The sequence below is a fragment of the Camelus dromedarius genome, chromosome 21 (assembly GCF_036321535.1).
Source record: "Camelus dromedarius isolate mCamDro1 chromosome 21, mCamDro1.pat, whole genome shotgun sequence".
Classification (NCBI taxonomy): Eukaryota; Metazoa; Chordata; class Mammalia; order Artiodactyla; family Camelidae; genus Camelus; species Camelus dromedarius.
In genome coordinates, this window is record NC_087456.1 from 11,671,712 (window position 1) to 11,686,983 (window position 15,272).

Below are 15,272 nucleotides of genomic sequence, written 5' to 3' on the forward strand. Positions count from 1 at the left end.
GTCCAATTATGCAAGATGATACATCTGTTCTTCCACAAATGATAGGGACACCAGTCAGGGAATGATGCTCTATTATTGCCTTTAACACAGATCCTTATATCTGCTTATGCATGTTGTTGACACATTATGTGGAAAGTTTTTTTTTTAACTTTAAAAAATTATGAACTATACATAGTATAGACTATGTTCAGTTTAAAGAATAATAATAAGATGGACAATAGTGTTTCCATAACTGAGCTTAGAAAACAGAAGTCCTGTGTGTGTTTTCTTTATTGTACCCCTCACTTCTGGCCAGTGGGAACCTCTATCCTGAAAAAGGAACTCTATCCTGAAATCTATCAATTATTCACTCCCTTTTTTAATAGTTTTATCACGAAGTTATATATCTGTGAGAAGCTCACATTTGTCCATTTCAAACTTTATTTAAGAGGAATCATACTGTATGTATTTTCCAGCTACCTGCATTTTTCATTGTTGTTGTCCAACATGTTTTTGCAGTTCATTTCATTACTATGTTACGGTGTTCCACTGTATACGCCACAAGATATCCATTCTCTAATCAGTGGACGTCATTTCTAGTTTTTATTGTTATGAACAATACTGATAAGAACGTATCCTGGATACATACATAAGGGTTCCTTTGGGACAGTGATTCTCAGCTAGGTTTAGTATTACCCACATAAGGAGTATTTACAAATTATGGAGGTGTTTTTTTTGTTGTTGTTACTATGGCTCTCCAACCATAGTGGGAAAGGAATTTCAGCTCTCCTAAAATGCATGACACAGGTTGTTCCATCAGAATGCCAGCAGTGACTTAGTGAGGATTGTTTGGAGTGGAGTTACTATATTTTAGGGTTATAGCCATGTTTAACTTTCCTAGGTGATGGCAAAGCATTTTCTACATTTGATGTACTTCCATTGGGCTATGAGAGTACTTATTATCCATTTCCTTGCCAATACTTTATGAGATCAGACTTTTAAAATGTTAGAGGAGAGTAGGGTAAAGCTCAGTGGTTGAGTGAATGCTTAGCATGCATGAGGTCCTGGGTTCAATCCCCAGTACCTCCATTAAAAAAAGAAAGAAAAAAGATGCTAGAAATCTGAAATATGAAATGGTATCTCATTGTGTTCCCAGTTCATTCATCAGATTACTAATGAGGCTGATTATTTTTCCATCTGTTTATTGTTTGTTATTGTGTCTTTTTTTTTAATGCTTGCTTGTGTGGGTTTTTTTTTTTTTAGCTACTTTTCTATTGGTTTGTTTTTGTCTTCCTAAAGACAATATATAAAAATTTTTTTCTTACTGAATTCTTTATATGTTCTTGATACTAATTCTTTGGTTAAATGTGTTGTAGAGATCTTTTAGAAGTTCCTGGTTTATGTTCTTTGCTCTCTTTACATGCTTTTGATGAATATCTATTTCATCAAAAGCATGTATTCAAATTTCAATATTCTTTTATATTTTCTTCTTTAAGTTTTAAAGTTTTGCTTTTCACACTTAAGTCCTTGATCTGGGTTTTCTTCATGTTGTAAGATAGAGACCCATTTTTATTTGTTTGTTTTCTAATATGGAAATGAGTTCATCTCTTTCATCTCTTTCTGACTGGTCTGCCAGGTCAGCTTTACCATGTATGAAATTTCTATATATACATGGCTCTTTAGTTGGCTCCTGTAGTCAGTTAAACATCCCTTGTCAGTCCCACAATGTCTTAATTACTACAACTTTATAATAAGTCTTGATAGTTGCTAGGATAAGTCCCACTACTTGGTAGTGCTACTTAAGGAATAAGCCCTTGGCTATCTTTGGACCTTTGCTCTTCAAACTTCAGATTCCTGGGAAAGCCCTACTGGATGTTCCATTGAACCTACATAAAAACTGGAGAGAAATGAAATGTTTGTTTAATTTGTTGTGGATTGATTTGCATTTCCTATATAGAGATTTATGTTATCTGGAAATAATAGCAATCCTTATAATGCCTTTTATTTCTTCCCTTACTAAACTGGTTAGAGTCACCAGTATAATGTTGAAGAGAAGTTGTGATAGCAAAATATTTTTATCTTATTTCTGATTTTAGAGAGAATGATTTTTATGTTTCAACATCAAGTAGGATGTTATTGAAGGTTTTTGACTTGGTCACATGACTGGTAGTTGATAAGTCACATCTACTGCATTCTTTCTGTTTGTTATACGTTAGTTACTAAAGTTGGTCCAGAATCAATGAGAACAGGATTGAGAGCCCCAATTCTCAATGGCTGGAATGTTCCAGAATTTGATGACATGTTTTAAACCCTCCAAGTCTAGAATGTTGAATTTTTTTACATGTGTGTTTGAGAGTAATATGTACTCTAATTATTGGTTACGGGTTTTTTATGTGTCTTAATTGAAGCTTGTCAGTTCTGTGTTTGAAATCAGGATTCTCTTACTGCTTGCCTGCTTGCTAGGGTGGTTTTTGTTGGTTTTTATGTGCTTATCTGATGGCTTATTGAGAAGTGATACTTTTTTTATTTTGAAGCTATTGTTATCAGGTGCATGGAAGTCTGGAATTTTTTTTATCTTGTTGAATTAAACCTTTTATCAATATGTAGTGACCCTTTCATCTCTTGTAATGTCTTCTGCTTTAAAGATTATCTAGTCAGACGATGTAACTCTACCATCTTTCTTTGTTATGTGTTTGCTTGGTATATCTTTATTATTTATTTTCAACATTTCTGTGTCCTCACATTTTAAGTATGTGTCTTATAGGAGCATATAGGTGGGATTTTATCTAGAGAATTTAGCCCCTTTATATTGGTCATGATCATTGATAATTGTATTTTTATTCTTTCTTATTTCTACCTTCTATTCAACTTGCTTTTTCTAGTTTCCTTTCTCCTCCTTTATAGCCTTCTTTTAGAATTAAGAATCCATCTCTTGTTTTTTTGGTTTGTTTTTTTTTTAACTCTCTGTTAGTTTAGAATGTTTCTGTATTTCTCTTCTTGTTGTGTACTCTGGAAATTTTATTCTGCATATTTAACTTAAAGTCTAATATTGGTGTTTTTAATAAGTTTCTGTCTAATATAAAGCCTTTAGAATGCTTTCACTTCAACCACTCTCCTGATTTATATGCTATTTTTGTCTAGCTTTAGTTTATTTTGTTTTTTTTAATATCTCAAATTAAACATATAGTCAGTGTTAATTTAGATTTACTCACATGCTTAAAATTTATTTTGCTCACCATTCTTTCTTGAATCTTAGAATCTTCTTTGAAAATAAGTTTCCTTTTTTCTGAAGTATTATCTTTTACAAGTTAATTGAGTGAGAGTCTGTTGGTTTTAAACACTTTGGAATGTGCAAAATGTCGGTTTCTTCCTTGCTCTTGAAACCTTAGTTTTTCTGGGGTTAGACTCCTAGGTTAATAGATATTATTTGAAGATATTCCGCTGCTTCTGATTTCTGTTATTGTTTTAGAGAGGTCTGCTCTCAGGCTAATTATTATTCCTTAGGAGGTAATTTAGCTTTTCTCTTAGTCTGCTTTTTTGATCTCTTCTTTGTTTTTAGTGTTCTGTAGTTTCATTTTGATGAATCTGAGTATGGATTTCTTTTTTTAAACTTGGTTTGGACTCATTTGTACTTTCTGAATCCTGTCTTATATTGTGTAAAATTCTTGTTTGTTGCCTTTTTGAATATAGCTTCTCCCTTGTTCTATTATTTTGGGAATTCTTTTAGAAATATAATGGACTTTCACGTGTGTTAACCACTTATATTTTCCGTCTTTTTGTCTTTCTATATTTCTATACTGCATTGTGGGCATTTTTCTCATATGTACATTTAAAGTCACTAGTTTTCTTTTGCATTCTGTCTAATCTGCTGAGTAACCCATCCACTGAGTTTCTAATCTTATTTATAATATATATATTTTTATTTCTAGATGTTCTATTTGGTTCTTTTGCGTATCTGCTTGGTCAGGTTTGATGGACTCTTATTCCTTATAAGAATATCCCATATTTTCTATTCTGCCTTTTATTTCTTTACACATATAACACATTTGTTATATTCTCTTTTATCTAGTAATTCTAATATCTGCAGTCTTTGCAAATATAATTCTGTTATTTGCTTTCTGCTTAGCAGTTTGTGGTTGTGAGCTCATTTTCCTTGGAACATATTTGTGGAAAATTTTTGAGACCTGGATTTAAAGTGCATTCTTCTAGAGACAGTTTGTATTTACTTCTGCTAAGTGTCTGAAGACCTTGCCAACTTAAGGCACTTTAAAATAGAAATTTTTGATTTTGGGTTTTTTGGGCCAGACAGTTCATATAAATTTAGTACGAAAACCTGCTTGAGTATAGGCCTGTGGTTAGGGATTCTCAGGGGAGACTTTTTTTGGTTTCTTTGCTTTCCATTCAGCCAAAGGTGAAGTAGGCATGACTTTCTTTAATCATCCTCTCCCTTTACAGGGCAGGGACATTTTTTTCTACTTCGCATGATGGAGTTCCCTTCCAGAGTTCTGGCTTTAGCTCCTGTGCCCTGCACCTGTTGTCCACTGAAGCCTAGGTCTGAGGCAAATGTCAGCTGCTGCGAACTTGCTTATCCCTCTGGATTCCTGCTTCCTCATCATTTCTGGTCTCTGAGGAATTCCTCGCTTCTTTGCCAGTTCAGAAATGAATTTTTAAAGATTTTTTAAAAAATACTTGATCCAGCAATTTTAGGAGTACTATACTGGGAAGCGTTTTTCCTGAACATTGTATCTGCCATGTGTTGCTTTGAGTTGAGTTTTAAGCATCAAAATGGATTACACTTCAATATACAATTATTTTATGACTTGTACTTAGAATTCCTTTTCGAAAGAACTGGATGATTAAGTCTATTCAGTCAAATAGCCTTCAACCTAATGGACACAGTTTCTAATGAATTCCTGTCTCAAAAGTACAGAATAACATTGCATTCTTATATTACACTTTAAGAATATTACAAGTAATAATGAAATCCTACTTAAGAGTTCATGGTCATCATTATTAGAACTTTTCTAACCTCTTCCAAAACACAAATTGAAATTTTATTTTATTACACAGATAAATAGACTTGGAGTTTAGACGTGTTGTTAGGATTAAAATAATTCTGTGCTCTTTTTAGTTTTTAGAGACATAGCTCTCTTTCAACAACTCTAAAGTGAGAATGAAATGTTGTTTTTTTTACCACTTGTCTGATCTGCCACTTGTCATGATTCCTAATTTGCCCCTTTTTTTGCTTTGCTTTTTTGCTCTTTAAAAACTTTGCACTAAATAAATTATAGCACTACCCTCCCCCTTAATTGCTGAGAAAAAAATATATCCCATCTTGAAATCTTGAAGCAAACAGAAATAGTTTAGACTCCACCTTATTTTTTCATTTGTTCATAGTCCTCTGGGTGTGGAAACCAAATGTTTTATTGAGTGGATTAATCAAGGATACTTTATGTTGTATGCTTATTTCCCCCTAATTGATGAGTTGTTGTGTGTGTGTTTGGACTTGTATGTAATATAACTGTTTAGAAGTATTTTATAGGTGTACTTAGTGTAACAGATACTTCTACTAGTAATCGACTGTTTTCAGTTTGTTCATGTGTAAACCAAGTGACCTGTTATTCTCTTTACTCTCTCAGGGTAATACTGACCAACCTGTCCAAACTAGCAAGATTGGACTTGGAAGGAGAGAATATCAGAGTTTACAACACCGCCATCATTCTCAGCGGTCTAAGTGCCGTCCACCTAAGGGCATGTATTTAACCCAGGAAGATGTGGTAGCTGTTTCCTGTAGTCCCAATGCAGCCAACACCATCCTGAGGCAACTGGACATGGAGCTGATTTCTTTAAAACGTCAGGTATTTTATAAAAATTGTATTTTTAATGATTCTGCCCATTTTGCTTACCTGCTTTTACCTTCATAAGCTCAATTTTTTTTTTTTTGCAGATTTTCTCAGCCACCCATTTACATAAGCTTTGTTTTTTTGTTTACCTTGTTTTTAAATTATAAGATACCTCTGTCTGTTCTAGATTTGAATCCCAGCATTGCTACCTGTTAGTTCTGTGATCTTGGGAAATAATAGACTCTCTAAGCTTCAGTTTTTTATCTATAAAATTAAAGATAATAATCATACTTCTCTTGTAGGTTGTTGGGAATGATTTGAGACGATACATGTAGGTTGTTCAGCAGTGCTTGGCACATTTTGAGTGTTCAGTGAATAATGGCCGCCCTCTTCATCATCCTCAACACCAGTAGCAGGAGCAGAAATACTGTAAAAGTATCGTTACCATAGTCAGGTAGTGATTAAGAGTTAGGATCTAGAGTCAGCGAACCTAAGTTCTAACCTGAGCAACACTGTCTACTTCCTGTGTAACCATAGGGGGGCTGTTTAACTTCTCTCAGCTTCAGTTTCCTCATCTTGAAATGAGGTTAATAATATCATGGTTGGGAGGAATTAAACAAGATAATATATGGTAAGTGCTTAAAACAGTGCCTAGCACATAATATGTATTCAGTTAACGGTTATTAGGCCTCTGGCCTTTCTCAGTCTTCTTTTCCTTTTGTTTCTTGTTAATTTGTTTCTGTTGTTGTTTTAGGTACTAAGTGTGTACCTTCTTGGTCTGTATTAACCATCCTTACACTATTAGCCAGTGACTCGTGAGTCTACCTCTTAAGCTGTGGCTTTTCTCTCAGGCTCTTTGGCTACATTTCCAGCTACCTGCTAGACATCTCACCTAAGCCCCAAAAGATTTTTTATTCTGTTCCCTGTCTGTTGAAACATCAGAATTATCTTTGACTCACCTTTTGCCTTTATCACTCCCCCAACACACACAAACCCAAGTGGTAAATTATGTGAGTTTTAGCTCTGAAGTTTTCTTTAAATCAGTCCCCTTATTTTTAATCTCATCCCTACTACCCTTGTTCAGGCCCTTACTCCTCTTATCTAATAGTAACTGTCTTATTGATTCTCCTTGCTGTCTACCTCTCTTCAGCTCCAGGTTACACATTGTTGTCAGCGTTATCCTTTTTAAATACGAGTATAATCAAGATCACTCATCTTAAAGCTCTTCATTAATTTCTGCTTGCCTTTAGCAGGTTACAGCAGAGGTAGACAGGAATTTATAAGGTCATGTTAAGAAATTTAAAATTCATCATGAGTTAGGAAGCCAATGAAGGATTTAAAAGAGGTGTAACATGGTCATATTTTTATTTTCCAGCTGTATCTTTCTGTATTTTTTAGTAGTTATTGTAGGGGTTACATTATGCATCCTTAGCTTACAATATCATCCTTGCTTAGCTATTACAGTATGCATTCTTAGAGTTAATATTACCCCACTTCACGTGTAATACAAGAACCTTGCAGCAGTATAGTGTAGGACCAAGATAGTTTTTCTCTATTCCAGACATCCAAACAATCAGACTTCTTTATCCATTAACCCTGGTTACTCACCCAAACTGCTTTTATATTTCTCTTTTCTTCTCCAGCAAACTCCCTGAATAAATATCTACTGCATTAGCTTCCTCTGCTTTCTTACCTTCACTTCCTCTCAGAGGCTTCCCATTCTGGTTTCTGTCCCACATCCCATCCCAGTTTCACGACTGAAAAGGCTACCTTAAGATTGTTTGTGAACAAAATGCCAGGTCTAATGCTCTCTTTTTGGTTCTTACCTCTTTTGACAACCACTTCATCCTTCTTGAAATTCCTTTCTTTTGATTTTTATGACCCTGGACTCTCAAGTGCATATAATATATATTTGATTGAATGTTTTGCCTTTAGTCGAACCATAAATGTGTGCAAGACTTCCATCTTCCAACCCACAGCGCTACTTCTTCTTAGAGAACTTCTAAAATGCTTTGCCTATAATATTTTTAAATGCTCAGAATGTTTTAAATAATGAAGGAATAAAACATACTCAGTCACCTGTAATCATACTTTATCCTAAACACTACTACTTCACTTAATAGACTTTTTAAATTGATTTTTATAAAGGAACTTTTTTAAAGCTTTAACTTCCTTTCTTGGATATTTGTTTGGTGTGTAACAGAAAAGACTTGCACTCTTGAATTTACAAATTCTACCAGTCTCATATCCCAGACACATCTCGTAAACAGTGTCCAGACTGAATTCTTCCATGCCCACCTAGTTATCTGTTCCTATTTTTGCATTCCCTGTCTGGGTGAATAGCAACCACATACACTCAATTACTCGAGCCAGTGACTATAGAGTTATCTTTGATTCCTCCTTCTCTCTGATTCTCCACAATCAGTTGTTTACAAAGACATCTTAATTTTGTTTCCAAGTTATTCCTTTAACCCATCTCTGTACACCACCACCACCACCCCTTCCTGCCTATGGTTTAAATCAAAGTCCTCAACATTTCTCACTTGGATTATTAAATTAACTTCTATCCTCTTCTCCCCATTCTCTTCTCCAGATTACTGCCGGAATTATCTTAATAAAATGCAAATGTGGTTATGTTGCTCCCTTGCTTAAAAATCCTTTAGGTTTCCTTCAGTCTTCAAGCAAAATTCAGATCCTTTGGTCTGGTCCCAGCCTACCTGCTTGCCCACGCTTAGGGCTTTCTGTTCTTCCTAAATGCTATTCTCCCTGGAAGGTGTTTCCTCCCCCACAATCTTGTCTACCTGCTTGATTGTTATTAATCCTTTAAAACTCGATTTAAGTGTCATCGCCTTTGGAAAACTTTCCCTAATCTTCTGCACTGCCCACACCTGCCAATCCTATACAAACACACTCTCTTCTTTCTCTCTCCAAGACTAGGTTAGGTGTTTTAGCATTTAGCATATTTTTATACTTTTTTATCTCCCCACGAATCTATGAAATCCTTTAAAACTGCGGCTTTATATTTTATATCTGTATATCAACCTAACATGGCTGATCAACTAACGACATTTGAACCAACCTAGATTTATACATTTTAGCTGTGTTTTTCAGATGTCAAGTAAAAAAAAAAAGGAATTGCAGATCCCTTTGTAAATATTTGATTGTCCATATTGGAAAAAAAAAACAGAAAAAGTAAACACATGAACAAATAAAAAATCCTAACTCTTAATGTTGCCATTAACAGTAACAGAGATGAACAGTATTGCTAGTGGAAGAGTAGTTTAAAACTCGCATGGTTCAAATTCAGGTCCTACCTCCTGTTTCCATAGCCTTGGGAGTTTCTTCTCTGTGCCTTCCCTTTCTCATCTATAAAGTGGTTATAATAGAAATAGTTCTGCTATAACGCTTGTTTTGAAAAGATGAATTTGTTCCAGCACTGTTGATATACTAGGGAACAACTTGAGCATGAGGTGAATTTTACATTTGCTCACATGTAATTTTTGTTAGTGGTAAACTGCACCTAGCTAACTGAGTACATACCCACACACTTCAGGTATATACCAGCTACCTCAGTTTTCAGTGTATAGTGTGCCATCCACATCCACATCTGGTGTGAAAACTTTTCACACGACTTCAAATAACGCTTCTACCACTTCCCAATAACTCACAAGCTGCAGCTATTCTGACACCCACTTACATAAGCAACCTTCCAAGGTAAAGTACCATCTTTATTGTAGCGTTTGTGAATTTCTTTACCATTTAGAATGTGTAAAAACTGTGCTGTCATTTTTATTAGGTTTCTTTCTTGTCTTTCATGTCATTGATGAAGTTTTTGGGTGTTGTGTCCCAAGTTCCTTTTTCCTTATAAGCACTGTGGTTTTTATTGTGCAATTTTGCATCATGCAGTGGCTTGGAAATGCATAAGCTGGATTACAGCAGAACTGATTGTTCTTGCTTCACAGAGTACTTGAGAGAATTAAGTGATTTATTACATATGAAGCACCAACAATGATGCTAAATACAATAAACACCTAATAAATATTCGCTCATTATTAATCTTATTGGAATAAATGTTATTCGATCAAAGCATTGTGGTAATAAGAAATATTGGTGGAATTTAATTCCCACATATACCACTTGTTTTTGATTATAAGAGACATTGTTACATATGTTCAAATACATGATTTATGAACTGTGTCAATTAGTCTGTTAGATATATATATAGTTGATGTGTGTGTAGTTGTGTGAGTGGTATATCACACCCTAAGTGTGATAAGTGTTCTATCCTCCTGAACTGAAGTTTAACAAGGTTTTGGTATGTATCCTTGTAATTGATTGAGTACTCAAAAATCCACCTAAGTACAAGATCTAATTCATATTTTGGGTTATTTTGTTGAAGGTTCAGAATGCTAAGCAAGTAAACAGTGCACTTAAACAGAAAATGGAAGGTGGAATTGAAGAATTCAAACCTCCTGAGGTATGTTATTGAAGAATATATATGACTAAGAATGGTAAAACCTTCTTCTTTGAGTTATTCAGTATTCAACTACTATTTTGGTTATGTGTATTGTTAATAATACTCTGAAGGTTTCATAATGTGGATAATTTATTATGTCTCTATTTTGTCATTTAGATAGTCTTTTGAGACTTGTCTAGTGATTTAAGTTAAATCATTTCTTTCCTGCCCTTAGCACTTCATATCAAAGTGATTAGGGAAAATAGCTATACTGGTCGGCCCAGCGCATGTGAAACTAGAAGGCTACTGATGAATAGTCCAGTACATGTTTGGGTCTGTAGCAATGTTTGTTCAAAGCCCTTTCTACTGTGTAAATTGGTAACACAGGAAGAAAAAGATCACAAGAAAAAGAGCTCATTTTAACAGGTTTAACAAAATTTAATTTTGGATATTTGTCTTTTGGCTCAGGTTTCCAACTAGAATTTTAGAATGTGGACCTACATTCTTGTACTCATGTTCCAGAAAATATGAAATCCTAAAACAAGATATAGATTGACCACTTTCTCAAGTCTTACTTGTACTTCAGCTAAAACTTGATATGTTTTTGATATTTGTGACTAAGGTAGTACTTAAATGCTTATAAAGTCCAATCAAATCTTTTTACAGAAGTTTCTATTATAAAATCTTTTCTCTTTTCCCTCTCTCTCTTTTTTAAGACTTCTATCTTATGCTTCATATCCTGAACTTGCCTTGCTATGTATGTAATAAGCAAAGAATCCTACTTGGTCTTAATGGGATGTTTTCCCCCCAAATCACAGGTTGACTGAAATATATACAAATGAAATATGTATGAGGGGCTGGGGGGAGACAGAAGAGTAGTGCTTCAGACCTAATGCACCATGTGCTACCTTGCTCATTAGAATCTTTCAGAAAGGAAAAATCATTATGAAACAAGTTGTTTTTGTTTGTTTGTTTTGAATAATCTCTTTCAAGAAGGTTAGGTAATGGAAAAGAATGGAATATACATAGACTATTATCTCATTCCAAACCTACCAGTATTCTATTCACAAACATTCTGGTGACATTTAAGTAAAGACAACGTAATACAAAGAATACTACTTTATTTTGTTATTTATTGCAACCAAAATTATTTTAAATTTTGTATTGAAATTAACGTAATCATTATTAAAATGCATAGAAGCAGAAAACTTAACATACCTATAATTTCATAATTTACAAATTAAATAAAAAATACAGCAACATTGAAAACATTATGGGGGTATCTCGAAGAATTTTTATGCCAGTCAGTTTGAAAATTTAAGCAAAACTTAGCAATTCCTAGGAAAATATGTCTTACCAAAATTGTCTTAAAAAGAGAGAAAACTGAATGATTTATAACCATTAAGTAAATGGAGGAACAATTAATATTTTTCTCATAAGAAAACAGACTGAGACAACTTTACAGAAAAAGTCTACCAAATTTTCAAGGAAATGAGATTCTCCTCTCAAATATTCCAGAAAATTGCAGAATAGTCTCACTCATTAACATTATGTAAATAAGGTGTGAAAGTGCAGTAGCAGCATTTTAACTCTCCTGTTTGCTGCCTTGTTTGATGCTCACATAAATGCAGGGAAGTAGATGAAGGAAATACTGTGATTTTACATGAGGAACCTGGGCCTCAGAGTTTAACTGACTTGATCAAGATCACATCTAGTAAACAGTGAAACTCTGGCTATATTTCAGATTCTTAGAGTACATGTGAAGTCCTGGATTAATATCATGCTGCCTTTTACTTTTGTAAGTTTTCATATAATAGTAAAAGTATATATAAGATTCCCACATTTAAATGCATTTCTTGGGTTAGAAATTATCAAACATTTATTACATCTCTTGGTTTATAATAAAAATAATGATCAAAATGAAACAACCAAAATCTTAACACTCTACCATTCGTACATTGAGGTTTGTATATTTGAGGTTGATTTATTGAACTCGCATAACTTGGAAAATGTATATGTTTTATTATCTAGAAAATACCCAGAATATATTTATATTTATCATATTATTCCTATTGCTTTGCACTGGAGAACAAAGTACTAGATTAATAGTCAAAGTAAAGACCTTGAAAAATCATGTACTCTGTCCCCTTACCTTTAGCTTCACTAGTAACTAACCTAAAAAGTTTCTCCCTAATACCTAGTAAAGAATTTCATTAACCCTTTAAACAATAGATAACTAAATGATGTAACTCAACTGGAAGTAAACAGTTACTGAGATGTTCTACTTATTCATTTGGTTGTATTTGTTATTTTCATTTAGAGGAAAAATTGGTGAAAAAAGTCCATTCACTTTTCTAAGTAGTTGTTGATCACCTATTTCATGTGAGGCACTGTGTTAGGCACTGGGGTGGGAGAGGGTGAAGAGGGGACACATAAAAATGAGGAAGGGTAGATTTTTTCATCTGCTTTTTTAAAGAACTTATAGTCTATATGTTATAAGACAAACTAATTAGTTATGTGATTGATTTATAAGTAAAGAGCTTAGGAAAACAAGTGGTTATTATTCATTCCAACCAGGATAATCAGGAAAGACTTCCTGGAGGGGGAAGTTTCAGGTGAGGTTTGAAGGATGAGTAGGATTTTTACACATACAAAAAGGACACGTAGAAGGAACAATGTGAACAGTGGTTTTGTGTTGAGCGATACATTCAAAATATAAATCCAATGGGGAAAAATAAAAGCACTGGATATTCCCTGAGCACTTATTATGTGCTCATTGTTGTGCTAATTACTACTGAGAATTCAGTGGAAGTATAAAACGATATTTTCTCAAGAAGCATATTGTCTACTTGGGAAGGCAAACTTGGTTGCAGAGGATGAATGAACAGGGTGTATGAGAGAGATGTCAGTAAGTCTGAGTTTAACAGGGACTTCTTTGTGATAGAGATCAGTGGGCAAGGCCATTGTGAAAGCAAAATTTCTTTGTGAAAGCTAAGAAGAGAAGTTTGCCTTTAAAATGAAGTGGGAAAAACCCTTTAGCTTCTTTAATATAAGAGGGATATAATGACAAGTTTTAATTTTAGGAAACTTACCCTGGCAATGTTATACAAGATAAATTAGAAACTTATTAGCTGCTAAAATATCAAGCGTGTGAGTGATAAGTAAATAGGAAAGGGGTGTTGGGTAGTGTCAGGTAGTAGTCGTAGGAATGCATAGGAAGTGATAAATCTAGAGTACACTGCAAAGTAGGGATTAATGTTATCTCCTTGAAAGTATGTGAGAGTGTTGTAGTGGTGTGTGCTTGTTTTTGCTTTGATTTGTTTTGGGTGGAGGTAGTTAGGGGGCAAGGAGATTAATGAATCCAGGAAGGAGGAAACTGCAAAAGGAGTGCTCTCGAAACCTGGAAATTTCCCCGTAAGTGGATGTTTTCATGCATAGGTGTGTGGCATCCTTTTATTAAGGATGTTGGATGGAATTTTCAACATTGGGAAGAAGGTTGAACTTGGTAACCTTTTCTAACTCTTCCAAGTCAGAGATAGTATGAATCTACTACTGACAAAAATGGGAAAGATGTGAAGACAAGTTAATTTCGCAGGGAAAGGATATAGTAAAGATGTTGAATTCACTAAGGATGTCATAGATTGTTCTTGAAGGCTCTTTGGGCTTTTTACATTATTATTACTATTCTGTATTATTTTATATTAATATTTTATTATTTTAAAAACAACAGTATTTCAGACTGGGGTTGCTGCAAAAGAATGTTCTCAGTGGTACCTCATAGCGAACCGTAACTACCACACAGTTTTAGATTTCTAGATACATTCTAGTTGTCCTTTACTTAAGTGAAATGAATCTCTACCGAAGTTTCTTGGGTTTACAAGAGAATATAAAAATCAGTTACTTAAAGGAATCCTATGTATTTTAAAAATGTTGATCCTATTTCTCCTTCAGTCATCCCTCTCTTCCACTGTTTCCATTTTGTCACACATAGACTGTTTAATTCCGTTCAGTTTCAACTCCCCCTCTGCATTTTTTCACTGAAGCTTCTTAAAGGTTAACAACATTGGTGCTAACGACCAAATTCCACAGCTCTAACTCATTCCCCTTGCCCTTTTCTGAGCCCTTCACGTAGATCATGACTTCTTTCTTCCTTTAACTTTTGAGAGGTTATGTTCTCTTTTATAACTAATTTTCCCTTCTCAGCTGTAGTTTTTCCTTCTATACATAGTAAAGGTATTCTCCAAGTTTCACCCTCAAAATTCATTTCTCTCTTTCCTTTTTGGAAATACACAATCTCGTCACTTCACTATATTAAAGTCATATCATATGAACATTTGAATGGCATACATTCAACCATAGCTATTCAGCCAGATGAAAAAAGAGAGACTATGTTTAGTAATAGCAAGTGCAGTAGTGCTGGCAGTTCTGCCGGAACTCCAGTTATCCTGTGTGTGCCCAGAGTGAGCAGTTAGGAGCTGGGAGCTGTGAGTCCACCATTCCTTTAGTCAGTGTTCTCATCCACATGCCTCCTGAGCATTTCCTTTAACTGAACAAGGTTCTAATACTTAAATAACTATTTACACTTTTCATTCAGTACTATCCTAGATTCGAGCCAAAGGCTCCATCTGGGATTTAACTGAGAAACTAGTGTCCCATTCCAGTGTTGAAGGAGAAACTGGCTATGTGGACTTTGAGAGACTATGCCCATCTCCATGGCTACCTTTGTGAGAAAATTCCAAGAGTAGTTTTGAAAGGAAAACAAACAAACAAAAATTCATAGCCTAGTTTTAGAACCTCGTATCTGAATAAGGTGACTTCATTATTTTCCCTGGAAAATAAAACATTTTCCAGACACTTAAAAATATATATATTTGAATAGAGGAATCTATTTTAGCCTCCTGCCTAATAGCTCATTTTCAGTGTATCCCAAGTTAAATTCATCATGTTAGCCTTGCCTTCCCACATCTCCCAAATCAGCATTTCTTAACTTCAGT

General features: G+C 34.4%; 1 protein-coding gene across 6 annotated transcripts in view; it reads left to right on the top strand.

The window, feature by feature from the left end:
- The window catches only part of RCOR3 (REST corepressor 3), a 48,252-nt gene that overhangs the window by 18,443 nt on the left and 14,537 nt on the right, over positions 1-15,272 (top strand). For all 6 annotated transcript variants that reach the window (XM_064477161.1, XM_064477162.1, XM_031438623.2 and 3 more), the window contains 2 exons: positions 5,619-5,837; positions 10,222-10,299. In XM_064477161.1, the coding sequence (XP_064333231.1) occupies positions 5,619-5,837; positions 10,222-10,299 (297 nt within the window). The remainder of the gene's footprint in view (positions 1-5,618; positions 5,838-10,221; positions 10,300-15,272) is intronic.